Source organism: Salmo salar, chromosome ssa17, assembly GCF_905237065.1.
Source record: "Salmo salar chromosome ssa17, Ssal_v3.1, whole genome shotgun sequence".
NCBI lineage: Eukaryota > Metazoa > Chordata > Actinopteri > Salmoniformes > Salmonidae > Salmo > Salmo salar.
In genome coordinates, this window is record NC_059458.1 from 57868878 (window position 1) to 57892452 (window position 23575).

The 23575-nt window shown below is 45.8% G+C and overlaps 1 protein-coding gene across 1 annotated transcript in view; it reads right to left on the bottom strand.

Annotated features, from left to right (window-relative positions):
* LOC106576204 (potassium voltage-gated channel subfamily D member 2) overlaps positions 1 to 20729 on the bottom strand; it is a 164322-nt gene extending 143593 nt beyond the window's left edge. Inside the window, exons 1-2 of the mRNA XM_045699791.1 lie at positions 20206 to 20729; positions 18693 to 19891 (exon numbers count right to left, since the gene is read on the bottom strand). Of these exons, the coding sequence (XP_045555747.1) occupies positions 18693 to 19804 (1112 nt within the window). The 5' untranslated portion in view covers positions 19805 to 19891; positions 20206 to 20729. The remainder of the gene's footprint in view (positions 1 to 18692; positions 19892 to 20205) is intronic.
* Positions 20730 to 23575: the final 2846 nt, after the last annotated feature.

Genomic DNA, 23575 nt, shown 5'->3' on the forward strand with positions numbered 1-23575 from the left:
AATGACCCTTTCCTCTAATGTATTTCTATGTGCATTTACTATCTTCAAGGCATCTGACTCTGTATAGACCTGTGAACCGAGCATCTCACATGCTATATTTCTCATTCAGGAAGGAAGACAAGACAAAACAAAGTATCCCATCCAACATCCCTGCACACAGTAACGTGGTGGTGATTGATGCTATTCACAGCGGAACACCATCGACAGACCCGTTTCCCAACGCTGCTACCGCGCTCCTGTCAGGCGACGCCCACAAACCCACCCGTTGTTAGAGGAAGCGGCGCACTGCGAGACCCTAATCCATTTCCTTTTCCTGTCATTAATCTCCCCCCGGTCACAGGAACAGAGGGAAACTCAGGAAGCAGAGAAGAAAATAAGAAAAATAGAGGGGAAAAATGGCTGAGTAACGTGGAAAGGCGGCAGTCATATTTTTGGGATATTTATGAATTCCTCATAGCACATTATTCCAGTCATCAAGGGCCAGGGCCGCTCCATTTCCCTTTCAAATGCTCCTCTCGTTTAGACGCCATTACTCATTGGCTACACACGTTTTACACGTCCGTCAGCAAGCTCAGAACCCAGAAGCCAAGGGAGGAGGGAGGAGAGACACTGAGAATGAAAATAGAAGAGGAAGCCCCTTTAGATTAAAAAACGTAATACCACTGGGGCGTGTGATCTGGGAGATGAGGGATTGATAGGAAAGAGTGGTTGTTTTGTCTCTGTTCAGAGCGATCCATTACCTATCCTCGATTCAAGGCATCAAGACAAAGGGTCAAGATCTTGATGAATACTATAGCTGGGATAGGGGGACGATCCAAAAGCACTTCTGAAACAGCTGGGTTCCATAACAAACCACAAGGACGATACAGGTGTGTGAGTGTGCGTACGAGCGCTCCCATGTGTCCTCTGTACAAGAGTTGATTAACTACGGGGCACACACAGGTTTAACAGTAGCATCCACTCTCCTTCCTCTAGCTCACAGACCGTGGCCTGGTGTGCCCCACTACCCACACACATAAAACATGCCACACACCTGCTGTACCAGTCCTGGGTTCCCTCTGCCAGCTGGTAGAAAAATAGAATGTTACTGTACATGTTTCAATGTCATCTCCCTGCATATTTAACCTCCTGAAATATGCCCTGCTCGTAGTGTGAACTATGCCGGAGCTGTAACTTCAACGCAATTCACATGAAAGTGACACTGTGACATGCAGCATGCAAGTCTTTCTCCCATTGAGGATGGATGGGGCCAACACAAGCGCTGCATAGAGATAACAGACAAGCAATCAAATCCTTGACTCCCTGTGTTTCCTTCCCTGTTTGTTGCTTTTCTATGTGAGTTTGTGACAGTGGTAGCCAATCAGGTAGCAGCCTGGGGAAGACATGTCTGAAACAGGTTCTGATAACAGATAACAGACTCTTATCTACGTGATGGAGGAACCACACGACCCAGAGAGACACTAGGTACCGAAAATACAGGGGGAATGGATGGAGGCAGAGATAGACAGGGGAGAGAGAAGGTGTGTCGATGTGGATAGAGGGAGAGGAGAAGACGAGAGAGGGAGAGGAAAAAAAGAAGAAGAAGAGAGAGATACAGTGAATAAGTTTGTGTGTTTTGGATTGTACCCTGCCACCATCTCCTCACTCAGTCCTCTCTCCTGTCAATATAATGGCTTCACAATGGCAGCGTAATGACAGAAGAAACCGTTTTCATTTGGTCCCCGCGGAGAAAGCTCAAATCCCACCATTCCATCCTGCACTCTAATCTAATGATTCTTCCATCCCTCCCTCCACCTCTCCTCCTCCTCCCCTCTCTATTGGAGTTCCAGAGAGTGAGGCGGGTGAAATCTTGACATTTAAATAAGTCATTATGCCGCTAATCTCGATTGTAGCCGCAAACCCATTACTGAGAATGCATATTATCTAGCACCTCTTTGCACACACACACACACACACACACACACACACACACACACACACACACACACACACACACACACACACACACACACACACACACACACACACACACACACACACACACACACACACACACAGCAAACACACACACATTCTATCAAACACACATATATGGACAGCATGGACACACACATGCAAGCACGTGAACACGTTCGCTAAACATGCAGGCACTCACACACAAATGCAATGAGCATGCATGAGCACCTATGCAAAAGTGCAATTGCTCATCACACGTAGTCATGATGGTCCTCGAAATGTTCTCACGTCACAGTCTTAACAGCAGCACACGTTTATCTCTCTTTGTGTGTGTGTCTTGTTTCTCATAATCATAGATCAGAACATCAGACTTATCTATCCTCATCAAATCAGACATGCAAACAAGAAAGAGGAGAAAAAGTACCTTAAGCAAAAAAGGGAAGAGAGATAAAAAAAAAAAGCTTAACTCATAACAGTCATCCTCGAGGGAATTGGGAGTGGCACATGTTTAGCATGGTGAACCACAGTCATCAACCATGTCAATCACTATTCACTATGTCTCTGGAGAGAAGAGGAAGGAGAGGGAGAGGGAGAGAGAGGGAGAGAGAGAGAGAGGCTGATATAGAAAGACAGATGGGTGGTATTGACAGGGGGAAATTAAAAGTGAAAATGTGACAAAGGGGTGAGGAGAGGGAGAAAACAGAGGGGGTACACACCCTCTCATATGGGCGAGAGAGGGGGGAGTCGGGAGAACAGGAATCCCTGGCTGAACAGTGTTCTGGTTTCGATCACCCTAATGCTCGGCCCTATTCTAATAAAGGTGCCTGGTGGAACCAATGATTTACAGCCCATGATTTACTGGGGGACCGAATACCCCCGCCCCCCTGGCTGGGGCCTGCTCACACAGTCATAATAGCCGCTCTCCCCTCCCTATATCACACACCTCTAGATGGGTTTATAGACCAGCCTCTACTGGGCCATGGTTGTGACCAGACCGTAGAGCTAGAGGGAAGTAGATTGGCAGAGTATATCTCCACTGTGCTGACAAGGCTGACACATCCATATTTGATCTATGATCAGTTCCATTTCTGTGGCCGACAGAGGAGGAAGTTCTGTTGCGAATATGTGGGGTGTTTTTGGATCATGCATAAAAATGCTCATCTAATTGTTGAAGTTCCACTTTGCTTTTGCTGACACCTATTGTTCTACGGCCCAATGCGTACAGAAAAGAAGGAAGTCAGAGAGAAAGATAGAGAGAATTCCTTGTAGAAGCAGGAAAGTCTGAGCTGTATTCTCCTGCCGGTCTCTTCTGGGTGCTCTCCTGTTTGAGTGTCTCCCCCCAGTGCTCTCTGATCTAACAGAGAAGGAAGGGTGTGTGTGTGTGTGTGTGTGTGTGTGTGTGTGTGTGTGTGTGTGTGTGTGTGTGTGTGTGTGTGTGTGTGTGTGTGTGTGTGTGTGTGTGTGTGTGTGGCACTGAGGAGGAGTGTGAATGTGCCCAGAGGGAGAGAGGAGGATGGAGGAGGGATGTGGGTTCGCGTTAGGGATAGAGGAGGGTGTGTGTGTGTGTAGTGGGTCGGTGGCCGTCGAGCAGCATATTTATCTCAGGGTAATGGCACATCATTAATATTCACAGCTAGCTCCGGATCAATGATCCTTGGCAGCCTGGCTATTATTTCATTTCTTGTATCTAAAAGGCGTAGCGAGGATTCAGCTAAATTGTTTTGAGTTGTTTTGGCTGAGTCGTCACAAAGATGTACGCAGGGAAGAGTGTAGCAAGGGAAGTAGAGATGGGTTGGGATATGCTAAACTTCCCAGAGGAGACAGAGAGGGAGAAAGAGAAAGGGCAGGAGAGAGAGCGAGAGAGAGAGAGAGAGAGAGAGAGCGAGAGAGAGAGAAAGGGTAGAGCAGGAGAGGGGAAGATAGAAAGCGATATACAGTATAGTATTGCTGCGTTAGCACGACTACAACTCGAGAATACAATTGCACTTCAACTAGCGACATCACAACTCAGAGAATGTGATAGGCAGCAAATCAGAGCTCTCAGAGAGCCTGACCCAGCCAATCAAATCTCGCTTGAGACCTGACTGAAAGCTGTCTGTCCGAAACAAATTCTTCAGTGTTAACCATTCTACTGTTGGGCCAAGTCAGCCAACAGTTACTGTACCTCCAAGCCCATGATCTACCTGGCGACTGGCAGGTTGACTGGAAACACAAGGTGATTAGTCTCCCAGACAGGCTACGTCTGGCACCTAACAACATGTCTGGCACCTAACAACATGTCTGACACCTAACAACATCTCTACAACGTCCGTAAACGTAACATTGGAGATGGGGCCTGGTCACGCCAGGCTGGCCACAGATAATAAACCCTGCTGCTCAGAGACTGTTAAGTCTACACTCAAGGGAGGGGGTTGGGGGGGAGGGGGGAGCAGAGGGGATGGATTTAACAGCGGGAGGAGAAGAAAGGGGTGGAGGGAGAGAGGAGGAGGAGGAGGAGGAGGAGAAGGGAGGAAGAAAAGGAGGGAAGGAACAGGAAGGGGAAGGACAGAGAGAGACTAAGAAAGTGTAGAGAGAACGCTGAGGGAAACAGTGGGAGGAGTGTCAAGGAAAAGGGGGAAGATATGTGTGAGGGATTCCATCTCAGTCATGGTCACACCCCTTGCCCTGACACCACCTCTGGGAGCAATCGGAATGTTCTGTGTCAGTCAGCAGTGAAGCGCTGAACATAACAGTTTGAGAACAGACAGAACCCGCCAGTTAGATGGGCAGTGTAGCATCACACAGTGCAGCTAAACATATGCTGTAGGGGGACTCAAATCGGCAACCTCAGGTGGGTGGCTAAGCATTGGGCTAATGGAGGTGGCTGCCATAATGCTTTGTTCATGCGGCTGAACAACACACACACAAAATTATAGTTAAATGCACTGTGTTAGTGGGGTTAAATGGGCACATTAACGTGAATAGCTGTGTTAGTGTAGCCTACTGAGACAGTCTGTTAGTAGAGCTAACACACGCATAACGTGCTAGCTAAAAGCGCTATGTTAGGAATTAGAGAATCCCTGTTGGTATTTGTGGCTAAAACACATAGTGCTAGTTAGGCTGATCACACCACTGTAGAGGAGCTTCACTGTTAAGTTGTGTTAGTTAGCAGTCCATTAGTAAAGCCATGCATGCACAATGTTAGCATAGCTGGTCATATGCAGTAAGACAAGGTAAAACACATAGCATTATGTTTATACAGTTAAAAACACTGGTTGTACACCGGATACACACAATGTTAGCATAGTGGAACACTTATTTCCATTTGTTAGTCAAGAAGCCCAGAGTTAGCCCAAAATAGTGTTCAAGTTCCCAGAGGGTGTGTGTATGCTAGCAGCATGCTAGCTAAGTGAGATGCATTACTCCTGCCGGTCCCTGTGTTCTCATTCAGATGGGGATGAATGGTATGATGTCAGGCACGCGCTCTACTTCACTAAAAACTGTGTCAGCATTTCACTTCACTAGCCACCTACTGTACTGTACTGTACTGTACTGCTGCACCACGCACACTGAGGCACACTGAGACACACTGAACTGTACCCACACAAAATGGGGCTGGAAATAAGCAGTTGGAATCATGGAGTTCCTATGCTGCTTGAGGTTTGATAGTCCCACACACACACTCACACGCACACGCAACACACATGCAAGCGCACACTAACACACACACTTTTGACATTAGGAGGGGTACTAAAAGACGAGCGGGACCAGAGGAAGATTTATTCTCCATGGATCACATAAAACATAAATGTTGCTTAACCGAATGACTGTGAGCACGACACTGTCACACACCGCAAGAGAGGCTGCCACCACCGCTGTGTGTGTGTGTTTTTGTGTGTGTGTGTGTGTGTGAGTGTGAGTGTGTGTGTGTGTGTGTGTGTGTGTGTGTGTGTGTGTGTGTGTGTGTGTGTGTGTGTGTGTGTGTGTGTGTGTGTGTGTGTGTGTGTGCGTGCGTGTGCGCGTGTGTCTATCATGTTTGATTTAGTTAAAATGGAATCCTCAATGCATTCTTCAAACCGTCAACTGTCATTCAGCCAAAAGGTGATTTTAAAATAGATCCCTCCCTCTGAGATGCATGGGCGTATGACATTCAGATGTCTATGACAGCACGCCAGAGTATCATAGACTGTGTGACAGTGTGCAGAGGGCAGTGCTGTGGGAAGGGACAGGAGGGGATGGGATGGGAAGGGACAGTCAATGGTGGAAGTGTGCCTTGCCACCATAACGACCTCTCTCTGTCCCCTCAGCACGACCCTGTAGTCCTCTATCAGCACTGTTAAGCTACTATTAACACTGACCTCTGTACAGTATCAAACAAGAATGATTTTCCGATACAGCCAACAGAGTTGAAAGAGCACAGGGCCGCCTTATGTCATTACTAGGGTCAGGAATACAGGCTACAGCACAAAGTATCTGCTGTGGTCACTATAAAAACATTCAGATTCAAATGAAGTGTTACAGTGGAATATGGCCAGAGCTCAAGACTTCAGTCAATTTACTCTTTGGTTCAAATGTTGGGCCAGAGATTGATATTAAGCATTGCACAAAGGTAACGTACCAAATCTTTTACGTTATTATTTCAACAAGCGCTGTGTTCAAAGCTTTTCAGCATTTTTCAATGGGAAACATTCAAGGACGCTTGCAGAGCCTTTCAAGCCGAGCCGGCGAGCCAGACAGAGACAGAGGGCCCCTCTGAGATAGCTAGACAGACAGACGCTGTAGGACAATCAAAACAATCACAGATGATAGCAGGCAAAAAGAACCCTTTTTATTCAATTAAACCGCCAATGCCGGAACATCCAAGGTGAGCAGCAGCCCTGCAGAACAGACAAACAGGCCTTCCTGACTCTCCTTCTCTCCTTCCTATCTTCTTTCTCACTGTTCTTTTTCTTCGTCTCCTCTGCCTGCCTCTCGACTGCTTTTTATTGTGCTCGGGTTCCCTCCCGTGTCTGGCTGAGTGTAGAAGTCTAACAAAGCCCAGCAGGCACACATAAAGTCATGTCTTTGTGCCAGAGCAACGAATCTCCAACACTGGTGTTTACTGTTTACCTTCAATGGAGGAAAATGACATCTCTGAGTCTTTGATATGACTTGTTGATCAACAGATCAATGATTGCTGCTGAAAAAAGAGAGAAGGAAAGAAAGGGAGAATAGAAAGAGCACTGTATTTACTAACAGGGCACAATGAGCACGCTCCCGGCCCACCGTCGGTGGATCAATATTCCTGATAGATAAGAGCTCTGCAAACACTATTTAATAGAGATACTGGTGGCACACACAAGTATAAAGGGGAAGAGAGAAAGAGAGAGAGAAATAGAGGTAATTAGCATTAACCAACCTTTACTGATTTTACCCACAATTTTACCCGCTGCTACTAAGAGAGAGTGAAAGATAAAGAGTGAGAGAGAGAAAGGGACAAAGAAAATAGAAAATATGGTGTTTCTCTGACCCCAAGCACATGTTTCATTCTCCACTGGTTTTCACTTTCATTTAGAGTGCTTGTGTGTGTGTGTGTGTGTGTGTGTGTGTGTGTGTGTGTGTGTGTGTGTGTGTGTGTGTGTGTGTGTGTGTGTGTGTGTGTGTGTGTGTGTGTGTGTGTGTGTGTGTGTGTGTGCGTGCGTGCGTGAGTGTGCACGTGCGGATGCATGTGTATATTTGTGTGTATTTCTGAGTGCCTGTATGTGTTTCACTTGACATGCACCATTTGCAAGGCGCTCTACCCCCCGTTCAATTTGAGCAGACATTCTGAGAACAACAACATGTCCAGCTAGACCCTGGCTCCAAATGCACCTTGACAGCACAAAGGAATAAGCTAGGGCTCGTTCTCCTCATAGCAAAACAGCCAACACATGATAGCCTAGTCATACACAAATGAAAACAGCATGGACGAAACAACTGAAGAAGAGCTATTGTACAGTAACACAGCTCAGTAGAGGATTATTGACTCCCTGCCTGTCTCCTGTCCATCTCCTACTGCTTGTCTGGGCCACAGAGCCCACCCGTCACCGTCTGTCGCTCTCTGTTTATATTAAGACATAATCAATGGAAGAAGAGAAGAGGCCTGGATAAGTGACTGGTTGAAAGGCTGTTTAGGTGAATTAATGAACATACTGTACTGTACAGTGTATTAGGAAGCAACATAGTGCCTATCTCAATTACTGTCTATGAGTGTACAAAGCCATCGTTCACGTGACAATATCCATTCCTATGTGAATACTCAATAACGCATCGAAGCCAAATGAAGTCAGTTAAGATGGCGTCTAATATGCAGTTTGAGCTACTCCGGAAAGTGACGTTGCAGGCTAGCTCAGTGCTGCCCCCTCTCATTGAGTAACTTGAGTTGAAGGCAGACCGGGGTACTGCAGGCTGCCATTAGCAACTAAATGATCCTTATAACTTATTCTGTGTGCATTTTTTAAATAATCGGTTAAAGGACATACATCTGGTGTATTAGAAGCAATTATTGGTACCATGATTGCATAAAAAAAATATATTTACACAAAGATTGACCACGATTATTGCCATTTTCCCTTTCACTATAATGGGGGATCCTGTTTTCTGCAACCAATGCCTACAGTACTGCGGTTGGCCTTGATCTTCTGTCGCTTCAATGAAAGGGGGCAGTCGTTCTCCCCTGGCATATCTATTGTAACTTGAGTAATGTCTTGTTCTGGTTGCAAACACACGTGCGGACGGCAGACACTCAACGTTGTAAAACCGGAAATAATAAACACAGTTGAGATTTAACTTGAAAAGCTTGTCCGTCATCTCCCTGTTGCGTTCATAATATTTGGCGAGGAGGAGAAAATGCAAATCATCCCAATTATGCATAAAGTGATCCTGTATGAAGAATAAAGGTTGTAGTTTTCGTCAGATATAAAAGGCTTCTATGCAAGAGGTGTGTGAAAATATATCAGTTTTTAGGTGCTCGCTGGGTTAAGAGAAGCAAACGAAGCTAGCTGTGTTTATGGACATAACGCAATACAGGAAGCATTGCCAAACTGTATATGCCAATCTGTCAGTCAATCTCTTTCCCAAAAACAAACTGAATCACCCACTCCCTGCCACTGAAATGTCAATCTCTCTCTCCCAAAACAACTCTTTATTTCCCTACTCACTTCCCCAAAACAGTATAATGTTAGCCGTTACCATTTATGATATTATGTCACTGAGACAATTTCATCACTTTACAGAACCACCACTATGACACCACCTGTCCAACCGTCCAACAGCGCCAAAGCCAAAGCCTGGGCCAAGCTCCAAAAAGGCTGCGGCTGCAGTTGAAGCCTTCCTCAGCAATGTTCTCTTTTGTTCTCTCCTCTCTCTGGGACGAGAAGCCATCGTTTCTACTCCAGCGCGTCTCTAGGTGGCTTCATTAAAGATCCTATTTAAAATAATTACTTAGCCGCGCTATACAAGAGAGTGTGTATGTGTGTGTAGTAGCCTCAGTGTGTGTGTGTGTGTGTGTGTGTGTGTGTGTGTGTGTGTGTGTGTGTGTGTGTGTGTGTGTGTGTGTGTGTGTGTGTGTGTGCTTGATCCTAACCCATGCAGCATAACAAATTAATTAAATTAGGTCCATCCTAATCCACCATTAAAAGCATATATAAGCTACCCAGAGACAGAGAGAAAGAAGAGAGAGAGGGATGGAGGGGTAGAGAGATGGACGACACCCCAAAGGTAGACTAAAGATCACCAAGTTTCAAGTTTTATTAGTCGTATGTTCGGGATACACATGGTATACATCGTCCAATGAAATGCTTTCTTGCAGGTTCCTTCTCCACAACACAACAACAATAAGAAACAGTAACCAATAATAATGCGAACATAAAGTAAATGTCAGTAGAATAGAATAAAGATTTTAGCATAAGTATAATACAGGAAGGCACAATTTATAGTTCAATATCTACACGTGCATTGGAGAAGGAGGGGATGGGGATGGGTGGGAAAGTGTATAAATTGAGCAGAATAGTACCAGCAGTTGTGATGTGTTCTAAGGTGTGGAGAATCAGAGAAGTGTTCAGCAGTCTGATGGCTTGTAGATAGAAACTCTCTGAGCCTGTTGGTATGGGCTCATGCTTCGGTAGCGTCTGCCTGACGGTACCGGAGAGAATAGCTCCTGGCTGGGGTGTGTGGGGTCCTTGATGATGAACAGGTTTTCTGTTTACATACTACTCATCTGAGTGCAAAACCTCAATGTTCAGTGAACACTAAACACTTAAAGCTGTTGTATGGGTGTGATTTGCAACCCGCGTGGCTCGTATGAGAGGAAATCGATGCCTTTAACACCAATTGTAGCTGCTATCTCAATTTCAAATATGCATCAGAGGCTGCACTCACTTATCTTTGATTGATTCGCGTTCCTGCTGGGCTCTGAGATTGCCTCGTTGGACTGCATCTCTCTACATAATCGTCATCACTAACACTGCCACAAAGAGTCATAATTGTGGCTAAACCCCACCCATTTCTACAATTTCTAACCCTAACCTTAACGCTAACCTTAACCACACCGCTAACCTTATGCCTAACGCTAACCTTAAATGAAGACCAAAAAGTGATGTTAGCATTTTTATTGTCTGGCCCTGAATGCTGAATCAGAGAAGACAGTGGTAACAACACAACCACCTTTTAACCCAGTTGGCCTGCTCACCTGAAATCTGCTTCCTCTCTCTGTTCCTCTCTGCCGCCTGCCGCGCTGTAACTGGTGCCTGACATCTGAGTGTACTGTATGATTTGATTTGTTAATTAATTCACGCGCTCTTCCTGGATATTAAAAGCCTTCTGATGCGGACATGGGGGGGGCAGCATGGAGGAGAGACGGAGACAAAGGGAGTATTAGAGAGGGGAGGGCGGAGGGGGCGGAGGGGGAGAGAGGAAGAGAGGAAAAAGAGGGAGAGAGAGAGACGGAGAAAGGGAGGGTAGAGGGACAGAGAGAAGGAGAGAGGGGGAGAGAAATAGAGAAAGAGGGATGAAGAGCGAGATGAATAAACATGATGAATAAACATGTATAGCTCCAGAGTTCTGTTCACCCAGAGCTGAGGGTCAGTTCCACTGTAGTAGGTAGGTGGACTGTATCACATGTATAGACAGGGGACTATGCCACGACATGTCAGGTAGACACAGGAAGTCAAGCAGTTATGCTTGTTGACATACATACTGTGCACACTGCTTCGCAGCAGAACATCTCTACATCACACACACACACACACACACACACACACACACACACACGCAAGAATACAAACACAATGACATAAGCATGACTGGCGCACAGTACACACACACAGTACACACACCACAACTGTATGCACACATGCACTAATAACGATTGTTTAAATGAGAAAATGGTTTAAAAAAAAGTAATATTGTGACTCATTTATATTTCAAAACCCCAGTAGGAAGGATGAAGCAGTCATTATCAGATCAAAGTAAGGAGCAAATATTTGTTTTTTAGATTTTCAATTCTATTTCGTTGTTGTACTGTAGAAATCATTATTAGATGAATGGACAGATCATTAAACACATACACATAAAAGCAGCTCAAACAGTCTTTATACACCAAAGAAAAAAAATCCCCCCTTCCCAAAAGTAATTGCAGTTCTTTAAATCGATACATGTCTGAGCACATGCTGCACTGGAATCCAATTTCAAATCCTTAAAACTTTATTTAAACAAACAGGTGGAAAACAAAGTAGGGAAGAATCTAATTGTAATACCCCTCACTCCGGGAACCCTCCATACATTGATATATGATATAATATATAATATAATATAATATGATATATGATATAACAATATCAATGATATGGATAGAGTAAGAAAGATGTCTGCGCGTGTATGACTCCATATAGGAATGAGAGTATGATTCCACATGACACAGGGACATTAGTCCCAGCATTACCACAGAGCATTACCATAATTATGTCATCGCAACAATAGTCAAAAGTAAATCATCCTCATCTTCCAATTCCAGTCCACTCCGTTCGGGTATGTGGTCAACTGAACCGTTGCCTCTCCAGTCATAGTTCAGCCTCTCTTGTCATAGTCCCATGCTGTGACATGGTTGGTCACATGGCGGGAGCGTGTGGCGCGTGATGAGCAGAACTGCACATTTGGGCCACCGTCTGCGACATAATTGGGCAGCTACTCCGTCACGTGACTTTGAAAGAATCTGACCATTTCTGACTGATGTTTTCGACACTCATCTAGTTGATTCATCTGATTTCTTAGATTAAAAAGGCACATCCCGACAACATCTAGCATGGGTTAATCGGAAGTCTTTGTTTACCGTCTGCTGGTTCGCTTTCTCAATCTAGCTCAGTAACCTTGTTTCCCAGGTCTAAACCAGTCACTGACCAACCGTTCAGAGACAACAATCATGAAAACCAGCAGACACTGAAGCCCTCCAGGCCTCAAGTCAACTGGCCCTATATTAAAGGGAAATGTCACTAGAGTCAACCGGCCCTATATTAAAGGGAAATGTCACTAGAGTCAACCGGCCCTATATTAAAGGGAAATGTCACTAGAGTCAACCGGCCCTATATTAAAGGGAAATGTCACTAGAGTCAACCGGCCCTATATTAAAGGGAAATGTCACTAGAGTCAACCGGCCCTATATTAAAGAGAAATGTCACTAGAGTCAACCGGCCCTATATTAAAGGGAAATGTCACTAGAGTCAACCGGCCCTATATTAAAGAGAAATGTCACTAGAGTCAACCGGCCCTATATTAAAGGGAAATGTCACTAGAGTCAACCGGCCCTATATTAAAGGGAAATGTCACTAGAGTCAACCGGCCCTATATTAAAGAGAAATGTCACTAGAGTCAACCGGCCCTATATTAAAGGGAAATGTCACTAGAGTCAACCGGCCCTATATTAAAGGGAAATGTCACTAGAGTCAACCGGCCCTATATTAAAGAGAAATGTCACTAGAGTCAACCGGCCCTATATTAAAGGGAAATGTCACTAGAGTCAACCGGCCCTATATTAAAGGGAAATGTCACTAGAGTCAACCGGCCCTATATTAAAGAGAAATGTCACTAGAGTCAACCGGCCCTATATTAAAGGGAAATGTCACTAGAGTCAACCGGCCCTATATTAAAGAGAAATGTCACTAGAGTCAACCCGGCCCTATATAAAAGGGAAATGTCACTAGAGTCAACCGGCCATATATTAAAGGGAAATGTCACTAGAGTCAACGGCCCTATATTAAAGGGAAATGTCACTAGAGTCAACCGGCCCTATATTAAAGGGAAATGTCACTAGAGTCAACCGGCCCTATATTAAAGAGAAATGTCACTAGAGTCAACCGGCCCTATATTAAAGAGAAATGTCACTAGAGTCAACCGGCCCTATATTAAAGGGAAATGTCACTAGAGTCAACCGGCCCTATATAAAAGGGAAATGTCACTAGAGTCAACCGGCCCTATATAAAAGGGAAATGTCACTAGAGTCAACCGGCCCTATATTAAAGAGAAATGTCACTAGAGTCAACCGGCCCTATATTAAAGGGAAATGTCACTAGAGTCAACCTAATAGGTTGAAGGGAAATGTCACAATTTTTCTACTTCATATTCATCATCTCCAGCACCACCCCAACATCAACATATGTGACAATGACAAGGTTTTTTGTAAAAAAAAGATTGAGGAAGATAAGTGTTTCCAATTACATCATCAGCCAATTAGTAGACAATTAGTAGGTAATGTAATGAACACGATGGGAGACAGAGAGCTGGTTTCAAGCGCAGGGCACAGCAGGTGTTTACTGTAAAGGACCACAGGAGGAGGCAGGTAGCTGGGTCCAGGGGTAGGCAGCAGGTCATAAACAGGGGGTCCAAAAGGGCAACAGTACAGGCAGGGAAAAGGCTAGTAACGTAGTCCGGGAGATCAGGCAATAGGTAGATAACAGGAAATCCGATAGGCTAAAGTACATGCAGGGAATAGGCAAAACGCGTCATTAGTTAGGAAGGCAAAAACTATCATACACGGGGGGAGTAAATCATGGGGAAAACCAGCGCTCCGAAACACAAAACAAACAATACCTCACAGTGATGAGGTGCAAAGAACTGAACTAAACAGTGTGTGTTAATGACATACAGGTGTGTGAACAGGTGATTATAATTCAGGTGATTGGGATCTGGAGAGTGAGCTGCGTTCAGGGGATCTAGGGGTTTGAGAGTGTGAGCTGGAAGCAGACGTTACAAGTAAAGCCTACTCATAATTGGTCAAAATCACACAAATAACATAGGTGATGGGATTGGAAAGACTTGTCTTCCTCTATCTTTTTTACTACAAAACTTAAACGCTCCATTTTCACATATGTTGATGTTGGGGTGGTGCGAGATGAGATGATGAATATGAACAATTTTGAAGTTTCCCTTTAACCCTTTAAGCTCTGTTTATCCAGGTGACCACGCCAGTTTGTGAATAATACATGTCTCCTCCCAGGCAGCATATACTGATCCAAAGTCAGCCAGTAATGAGTGCAACCTGAGTCCGGCTCCATATTGGGCTCGAGACATACAGATCTAGGCTCAGTACGGGATGAAACCTGAGGCAGGGTTCCTACCAGGCTCCTGACATAGTAATGAAAGTCCTGATCATGCCTGTAACCCTTTTGTGACCCCAACAGACTTGACCTCTAACCCCTGCCCCTCCCCATGTGAATACTGAGTTCCTACGAGCTACCCTAGAGACAAATCCTATTCTATATGACCTCCTATTAGAATGAGTCTATGGCCTTGAGTAACATCACGCATAGCCAACATATACTATGTGTGCAACACCTTCGGCAAGTAACAAATGGTTGTCCATTGAAGCTGCAAATCCTCATGGGGCTAGGCATCCCATTCAGTCAACTGCACATATCAGAGGGTCCACATTGAGCCCTTGATTAAGGGAAAAAGGTGTCTCATTTAGTGAGTCTGCTGACTTGCCTCTCTCCCTCTGTCATTGCCCATCTTTCACTCTTCCTCTCTCCTCTGTCAGTCTATTAGTGTCTCTCCCTCTCTCCTTCACTCATTCTCTCCTCAGCATCTCCAGTAGTGACAGCTGCTTCAGTAATGGATGCTGTTTGACAGTGAATACGCCAATTAGAATGGCAGTGATGTAATTGGCCCTGGACGCTTTCACTAAATCCACAAACGAGTCAATTAGTGGGACCGTGAGGGGCCACGGGGCCAGAAGCAGGACAAGGGGGTTAAGCTGTGACACTGATTCAAGTTATTCAAGTGTCACACATTCTATAACCACTGTGGTTATTATTTGACCTTGCTGGTCATCTATGAACATTTGATTAATGATTAATTAAAGTTGTTCACCTCCCAATCGCTGATACACACAGACAAAGGCAGAGACAGGCACACACACAGGCACACACACAGGCACACACACACACACACACACACACACACACACACACACACACACACACACACACACACACACACACACACACACACACACTGCCTCTCTTCCTGGGGATAGCCAAACCACGGAAGTCTGCATGGACACACAGTGTACACAGTACAATATGAACCCCTGGGCAACTGCAGCACAGGAGCCAGACTTTATACAGCGTGATACTGCAGGTCAGAGACAGGCTGGGGATTTGAGAGAGCTAGCAACAGTAAGAGGCTGAGGTATACTTAAGCAATACGGCCTGAGGTGGTGTGCTATATGGACAATATACCATGGGAAAGGGCTGTTCTTACACACGACGCAACACAGAGTGCCTGGATACAGCCCTTAGCCGTGGTATATTGGCCATGTACCACAAACCTCCGAGGTGCCTTATTGCTATTATAAACTGGTTAACAGCCTAATAAGAACAGTGCAAATAAATGTTTTGTTATGACCCGTGGTATGCAGTCTAATATACCATGGCTCGAACCACCAAGTTTATAATGGTGAATTTGGTGCAGCCAGGGATATTGCTACAGTATATGGGTGCATTGAGCAACGTGGAGTGCTGCAGTGTGCTCATAAAAGACACAGCAGTGAGAGAAAACTCATACCTCTCTCTGCTATGACTTCTTATCTCTCTCTCTCTGAGTCTCTCTTTCTCTCTCTCTCTGAGTTTCGCTGTCTCTCTCTGAATCTCTCTGTCTCTCTCTCTCCAAGTCTCTCTGTCTCTCTCTCTGAGTCTCTCTGTCTCTCTCTCTCTCTCTGAGTCTCTCTGTCTCTCTCTCTGAGTCTCTCTGTCTCTCTCTCTCTGAGTCTCTCTCTCTCTGTCTCTCTCTCTCTGAGTCTCTCTCTCTCTGAGTCTCTCTGTCTCTCTCTCTGAGTCTCTCTGTCTCTGTCTTTCTTTCTCTCTGTCTCTCTCTCTCTGAGTCTCTCTCTCTCTCTGAGTCTCTCTGTCTCTCTCTCTGAGTCTCTCTGTCTCTGTCTTTCTTTCTCTCTGTCTCTCTCTCTCTGAGTCTCTCTGTCTCTCTCTTTCTTTCTCTCTGTCTCTCTCTCTCTGTCTTGCCACCTTTATCTCACTCCCTCTCTCTCCCTGCCCTTTCTACAAATGTCCCTATGACCTTTTCCTTCTCTTTTTCTATATCTCTTTCCCTCCCTCCTTCTCTCTCTCTTTTACCTGCTTCACTGAGCACACCTCCCTCCCCTCCCCTGCTCCCTGCAGTTCCCAGCCACAGATCCATCCCTGTCTCTGGTCCCCTGGCAAGGTAATGAGACATTAAAGAACGATAGCCTACGTCCGCTTAAGAGCTATGTCCTTGCTCAATCTACCAAAACAACTCCTCGCACGCACGTACGAGCACACACACACAGGCACACACACACACACACACACATTTGAGAGAATTGTAGGGATTTTTACAGACATGAGAACTGGACAGGTATTTATTTTTGCTAATTCGGTCCAGGGCATTTCATCATACACTCGATTCATCCAATGACTTTGTGTAAGTCACTGGGCCAATGCAATAGAATAGAAACAGATGACTGTCTGTTCGTACTCTCAAACAATGGCTAATGCAGCTGTGTAGTCACCACCTGTCAAGCCCTGGGCACAGTAAACACAGACTGGCCTCAGGTACTGCCATCGCCCGCACCCGCGCACAGACACTCACACTGGCACTGCAGCCAGAAACACACTACACACAGTAACCAGCTGATTGACACATTGGCAAAAGGAAGAGGTGAGGCTTCTATTATGAGCCAACAGAATGGCTTCTGGTTATGGATGAGAGCTTGGCTGTGTATCAGTGAGGTTACTGTGTCTGTGTGTGAGAGAAGCTTGCTTTTCTTCACTGAATTTCTTTTGTCTTAGGCCTATCTCATTAACAGAAAGGCCAAGACACACACACACACACACTCACAGAAAGAACGAGCCACTCCTACTGCGTCAGCCATTAGCTCAGTGGTGAGTGTGAACCAGTAATTGCATTTTGTTATTGATATCATCCAATCTGACAGTGGGGACATGCTACTACACAAATCACACACAATGAGGTGTGGCAATCTATTCCTCTACCTCTTTTTCTTAGCCACTATTTTCTCTCCATCTCTCCCCTTCTACACATGCAATTACAGAATAAAGTAATCAGAGCACAACAGGCCTTCCAATCAAATTCACTGGGAGACACATATAGACAAACTGTCAGGCAATAGGCTCAATAATGAACAAAACAAACCAATCAAATAGAGAAATACCAGCTCTTGACCTATGAGTAATTGAGCCTTGTGAAATCCATCATGTTAACTATGACGCTGCCACTCCACGTTTGTGTTCATGAGCCGAATGTACTTCAACGGCGCTGTGATCAAAGCGTCAGACGTGGGTTTTAGCGCTCCATTTGATTGCCACTTTAGAGGCTGATTCACACCCGTGAACTGTTGGCAGGGAACGTAACGGCAATGCTAGAGCGCGCAATGCTGAAGAGGGCCGCAACGCTTCGTTTCAGCAGCATGGAGAGCGCACTGTACTGCACTGCCATGCTTGCCGCTCCGCTTCAGCACCGCGGAGAGCGCAGTGCAACTGCTATGCTTGCGGCTCTGTTTCCCCACAGCGCGCCACTCTCTTTTCAATACCATGGAGAGCGCACAATAGGCTACTACTGCACAGCGCAGGTGGGAGAAACCGGCAAAGGCATCAATGAACAGTAGCCCCAGGACCCATTTTAATGAATGGGTGTACACATCAACAGCAATATATGCCTCTTGCGCAGATTAGACTGCAGCTCTGCAGCTGGTGCCACTTTTCAAACTGAGTATGGCTAGAGAGATGGGCTGTGTGAGACAAATCTATTGCAGTATATTCTGATTGAAATCTTGCCATTGTTCTCTCTCTGCTCCTCCCATGTTTTCTATGTATAGCTCTCTTCATTTGACTGTGGTTGAAGAGGTGTGAATCTTAATGATGAGAACTGCTGCAGTGGTTATGATATGATGACATCATATGCCTACAGCTTGGCCTGTGAATAAGGTAAATGCCTCTGAGGCCTTTGAATGTGAATGTTATTGTGAATGCCCTAAACCGTTCACTTGAAGGTGTTTCATGTAAATGGAGGATTTAGGCAGGCCTCTGAGCCATTTACCCAACCTTCCATTCACACTGCAGCTGCGTAGAGAGAACACACTCAAAGGAGAGAGCAACAGCAAACCAATGCTGCTGATTTAGGGTTGACACGACAACATACCTCCTGAGCATGTGATCACACATCTGCACTGTATGGTAAGCTGGATCAGCACCTACCCCAGAGTTGTCATGGTGACGATGGTGTACCAGAAGGCTGCTGGGATGCTGGTGAACTTGCTGGCTGAGGAGCCCTTCTCAGCATAGAACATGACAGTGGCGAAGATGATGATGGCCATGGTGAGGGAGAAGAGCAGGAAGCCCAGCTCCGAGGCGCAGCTCTTCAGCGTGTAGCCCAGGATGCGCAGCCCCGCAGAGTGGCGAGAGAATTTGAAAATCCGGAAAACCCGGAAGACCCTCAGGGTGACGAAGGCCCCGCTGACGTCCTCGTTGTCGGTCATGACCAGGCCGATGTAGTAGGGCATAATGGCCACCACGTCGATGACGCTCATCACGCTCTTGATGAAGTTCCAACGGCTGGGCGCCGCCATTAGACGCAGCAGGTACTCCACGGTGAAGATCATGACACAGGCCGTATCCAGACAGAAAAATGCCAAGGCGTACCGCTCCCCGCACGACACCTGTTTGACCCGATTTGGCAAAGTCCCGCACGGGACCGTCTCCACCACGTTGGCCATCACGGAAACCGCAATGAAGAAGCCGGTGACATAATAAAACACCAGGGCCATAGTGCTCGTGTGGGGGTTCTCGAAAGCCCTCCACATGGTTTCTCGGAATGTCATATCCGGCGGGACCATATCGTTCTGGTTCTCGCTGTCCTCGTCATCCTGGATCCTTTCCTGGTTCTCCCGCCGCCGGTCCTTGTACTCTTCATAGCAGCAGTCCCCTATGATCTCCGGTATGATCCCAAAGAAGGCCAGCTCCTCATCGTAGGCCGAGATGCACTCCTGGCGCGGGTAGTGCAGCTTCCCGGTACGGTAAAAGTTCAGAATGTGTCTGAAAATATCCGGGTCACGGTCGAAAAAGTATTCGTTTGTCTCCTCGTGGAAGAAAAATTCCCGCTCCGTGCTGCCCAGTAAAGTGTCCGGGTACCGCTCCAATGTATTCCGCCACGTCTGGAACTTCTGACCGCTGACATTGAGCAAGATGAGCCCGTCCTGTTTTCGCCGGTTGTCCGGCGGGGGCGTCGGCATGGGCGCACTGGCTACCGGCATCCATCCTATAGCAGCCGCCCGGGCGAAGGGTAACCACGCCGCCACTCCCGCTGCCATGGTGCCACTGTGTGAGACCCGGTCCTGGTGAAGAGCTCTCGACGCTCTGGTGGGCGATCACAAAACCACAGCGCGGCGAGAGGACATCTGGAGAGGCAGGAAAACAACCCAAACATTAGCCTACTCATAGGCTACACTGTAACATATCATGCATGGCTGAAATTAATATATCGTCCACATGCTGTTCATTCGGTTTCCTTCTGAAACTCAATAAATAATAACATCTAAATGCATTACACAGACATGTCCCATGTATAGCCCCACTGTCATCGATAGTGAATGTAAAGCGTGAGAACGAGTAGTCACTGAAACAATATTTAGCAGCAGAACATACATGATTCAACGGCAATAGTCTGGAAATTGAAAGCACATACAACAAACGAGTAACGTAGCCTTCTCACCTCTGCGTAAAAGTGACTGGTTTGAAAAATAAAGCTTGCAGTTCTCTTTCTAATATAAAACAATCCTCTCTGCACACAAAAGTATCCAGAAAATTATCCCCTTGGCAAAAGGGTGGAAACGAACCAGCAACAAGTTCAAAACGGGAGTGATTCCGTGCTCCAAACACGGGAAAAGACTTGGCTCCAGTCATACAAGGACAATACCGAGCGCTTTCTCTAGTCAAACAACACCCGGAAGCTCAGCTCGCAACTCCCGCTTCTTTATCGCTCCTAGAGCTCGAGCTCTTCAAGAAAAGCGCAACTGTGATACTCTTCGGAGACCGATGACTGTATGGGCCGAGTCCACACCGACAACTGTGCTCTGTGTTCGCAGCTGAAGCGCGAAAGGACATAAAATTACACACACACACACACACACACACACACACACACACACACTAACACACGCGCTCACCACAGACGCACACAAATACACAAGTGTGCTACCAGCATAACACAAGCTGCCGCTCCAGCTCAAAATGTCACCAGCGGAGGCAACCGTTGAATAATTATATAATAACCACTAGAGAGAGAAGGGGGGGATCAATAACCGAATTTGCGGAATCGTTGAAGGAGAGCAACAAATATGGAAGTTGTTGGCTCGGCTGCCTCTCCTCTCCGCCACTCTCACTGCTGTGCAGCTGCGCCGAAAAACCAAGTTCCTCTCCCCAGTTCTTTGGGGACGTGTGAAGTGCTCCGGGCATTATTTCACTTCTGTGTAATCAAATGTAGCGCTCCTCCTTGATGCCTTGCGGATACCCCGTTATCCACGCCCGTGTCAGCATTAACCAAATATCTTTCTGAAACGGACTCTGTACCACACCGTCCTGACAGAGTAGTATCACATCAAAGCAATGGCCTGCAATACGTTGTGCATAAAATGAGATTTGATTGAAAGTGTATTTGCAGGTGATTGCTAATACACAGGCCGTCATTCCAACCTCCTTGTCTCTGGGTCACTGTCACCGATGCTCAGCCGGAGCACCGCTAGATGGAGACAGTTTTCAGGTGAGAGGTGAGCCCCGAGGAGCGGAGGGCGGAGTGGAGCGCACCGCAGTCGGTGTATATGTTCTCCCCCTCAGCACTCAGCAGATGTCCACGGAGACTTTATAGACGTCATTAACATGATGGAGAGAGAGAGAGAGAGAGAGAGAGAGAGAGAGAGAGAGAGAGAGAGAGAGAGAGAGAGAGAGAGAGAGAGAGAGAGAGAGAGAGAGAGAGAGAGAGAGAGAGGAAATTATTGTGCAGCCCTGGCTATGCGGATATTGTGCTAAGAGAAATTCAGGACATTGGAGAACACAACACATGTATTTGGCTACTGCAAAAGCCACAGAGGGACAGTGGGATAGGCAAGCCTCTAACTCCCTGTTTAATAGGCTACGTTTCTCACAGCCCCAAAATGATACAAACCTAAACCTAAGAAGAAAAGTCTATACTTCCACAGTAATGTAACACATCTTTAGTTAACTTTAATCATAGTTGTAACAGGATGTTTATAGAGCAGATTTATTCTAGTAATGCTGATTGTCCGAGGGGAATAGAAAAAGGGGGATATAAATTGAAAGCAAATGAAAATGAATCAAAACCACTAAACTGTCATTATGTAGCCTACAGATACATGCAACATGTGCATTTTGTTGTTGAAGCTTGAACAGAAATACAGATGAACTCTGTAAACCATATGACCCGCCCACTAACCCCTGTGCTACCATACTTGTGAAAAGACTCAGTAATTATATGATCCATGTCTGAGGTGAGATGACCATATTCTAGTGACATTAACCCTTTACTATTGACATACAACAATCCAGCCCAGAGTTTTGCGTCGGCATTATGGTGATTTAGTGGTGCTTTAGCGGTTAAGTGGATCGCTGTTCTATGTGGTTATGATGCTGTGAAGCTGTGAAGCGCTGTCTGTCGTCACCATGGTTACTGGCGTGAAGCTATTTTGGACCCATGGGCTGTGTCATTTTAGCTGTCTATACCATAGAATACATTTTTTTTTACATTTAAACTTGAAAAGCCCATTGAGACCCAGAATCTCTTTTTCAAGGGAGACCTGGCCAAGAAGGCAGCAACAATCAATACATTACATAATTAAAACATACAAAAATACAAAATAACAACATGATCCAGTCTAAAAAAAGCATTTACACTCCTCCGTAACAGTCTCACATCAATATTTGAAATTCATTCATTGGCATTAACATATCGAGATGAAGCATGGATTGTAGATAGAATGAATAGAACAGACTTGGAAGCTCTAAGCCTGGATATTTGACTGGTAAACTCATGGGTATACTTGCAATGGCTGCCTGGTATTGTGATGCAATCATTTCAATGGTCATGTATAATGTTCATTCAAATGATGTTAACTGATGTGGCTCATGCAATGGAATGTATTTTTTTGTAATGTCAGTTGACTTGATTTAACAAATCACAGCACAGATTGATGGGTACACTTCCTGCTTTGTTCCGATGGGTACACCCGTCAGTCCACCCATTATGCCATCATTGACTTGAATGGGGATGCCCGTTCTATTCATTCTATTTCTATGGTCCATACTGTACACTGTACATACTGAGTGCGTTCGTAAATTCACTCTGACTATCTACTCCAATTTCAGAGTGCTCTCGTCTGAGTGTGCCAGATTGCAGAATAACTGATGAATTCAACGTGTGTTGAGCGTTCATAAACTTCCGTAAACGCCGGCAAAAAACCGTTATTAAATTGTTGCCAGCAGCACAGTTACAGTCACCAATGCTCTGTATAACATGAAAACAGCCTAACCAGCTCTGCAAGAGTGTGTAAAATGGTCAGAGTGAGGTGTTCTCTCATTTGTTTCTGGAAGTTGCTAGCAAGCTAGCCAACATTAGCCAGTTAGCTTGGGTGCTTGACTGCCGTTGTGAGGTCATAACGCTCAGATCAACCCTACTCCTCGGCCAGAGCGTCCAGTGTGCGCTCTGAACGCCAGAGAGCAAAACGCTCTGAATTTACGAACACTCTGGCACTCCAGATTGAATTTATAACTGCACCCACTGTATGGGCATCTCCGCAAGCTGTAGCGGGTGGGGATGATGTCATCTCTCTCCACCGAGTCACATAATTGTACTTTTCACTCCTCAACCCAGATCTCTCTCACTCTCTCTCACTTTCTCTCACACACACACATCCATCACTAATGATTCTTCACATAAGCATCTATCACTGGCCCCGTCACAGCACACAAAGGCATGGCTGTATCACTAATCAGCAAAGGTGCAGTTAAAATGAGCATGTCATAAAATAGACCCACCTTAAATCAGAGACGCACAAACAACCCAGAGGGGA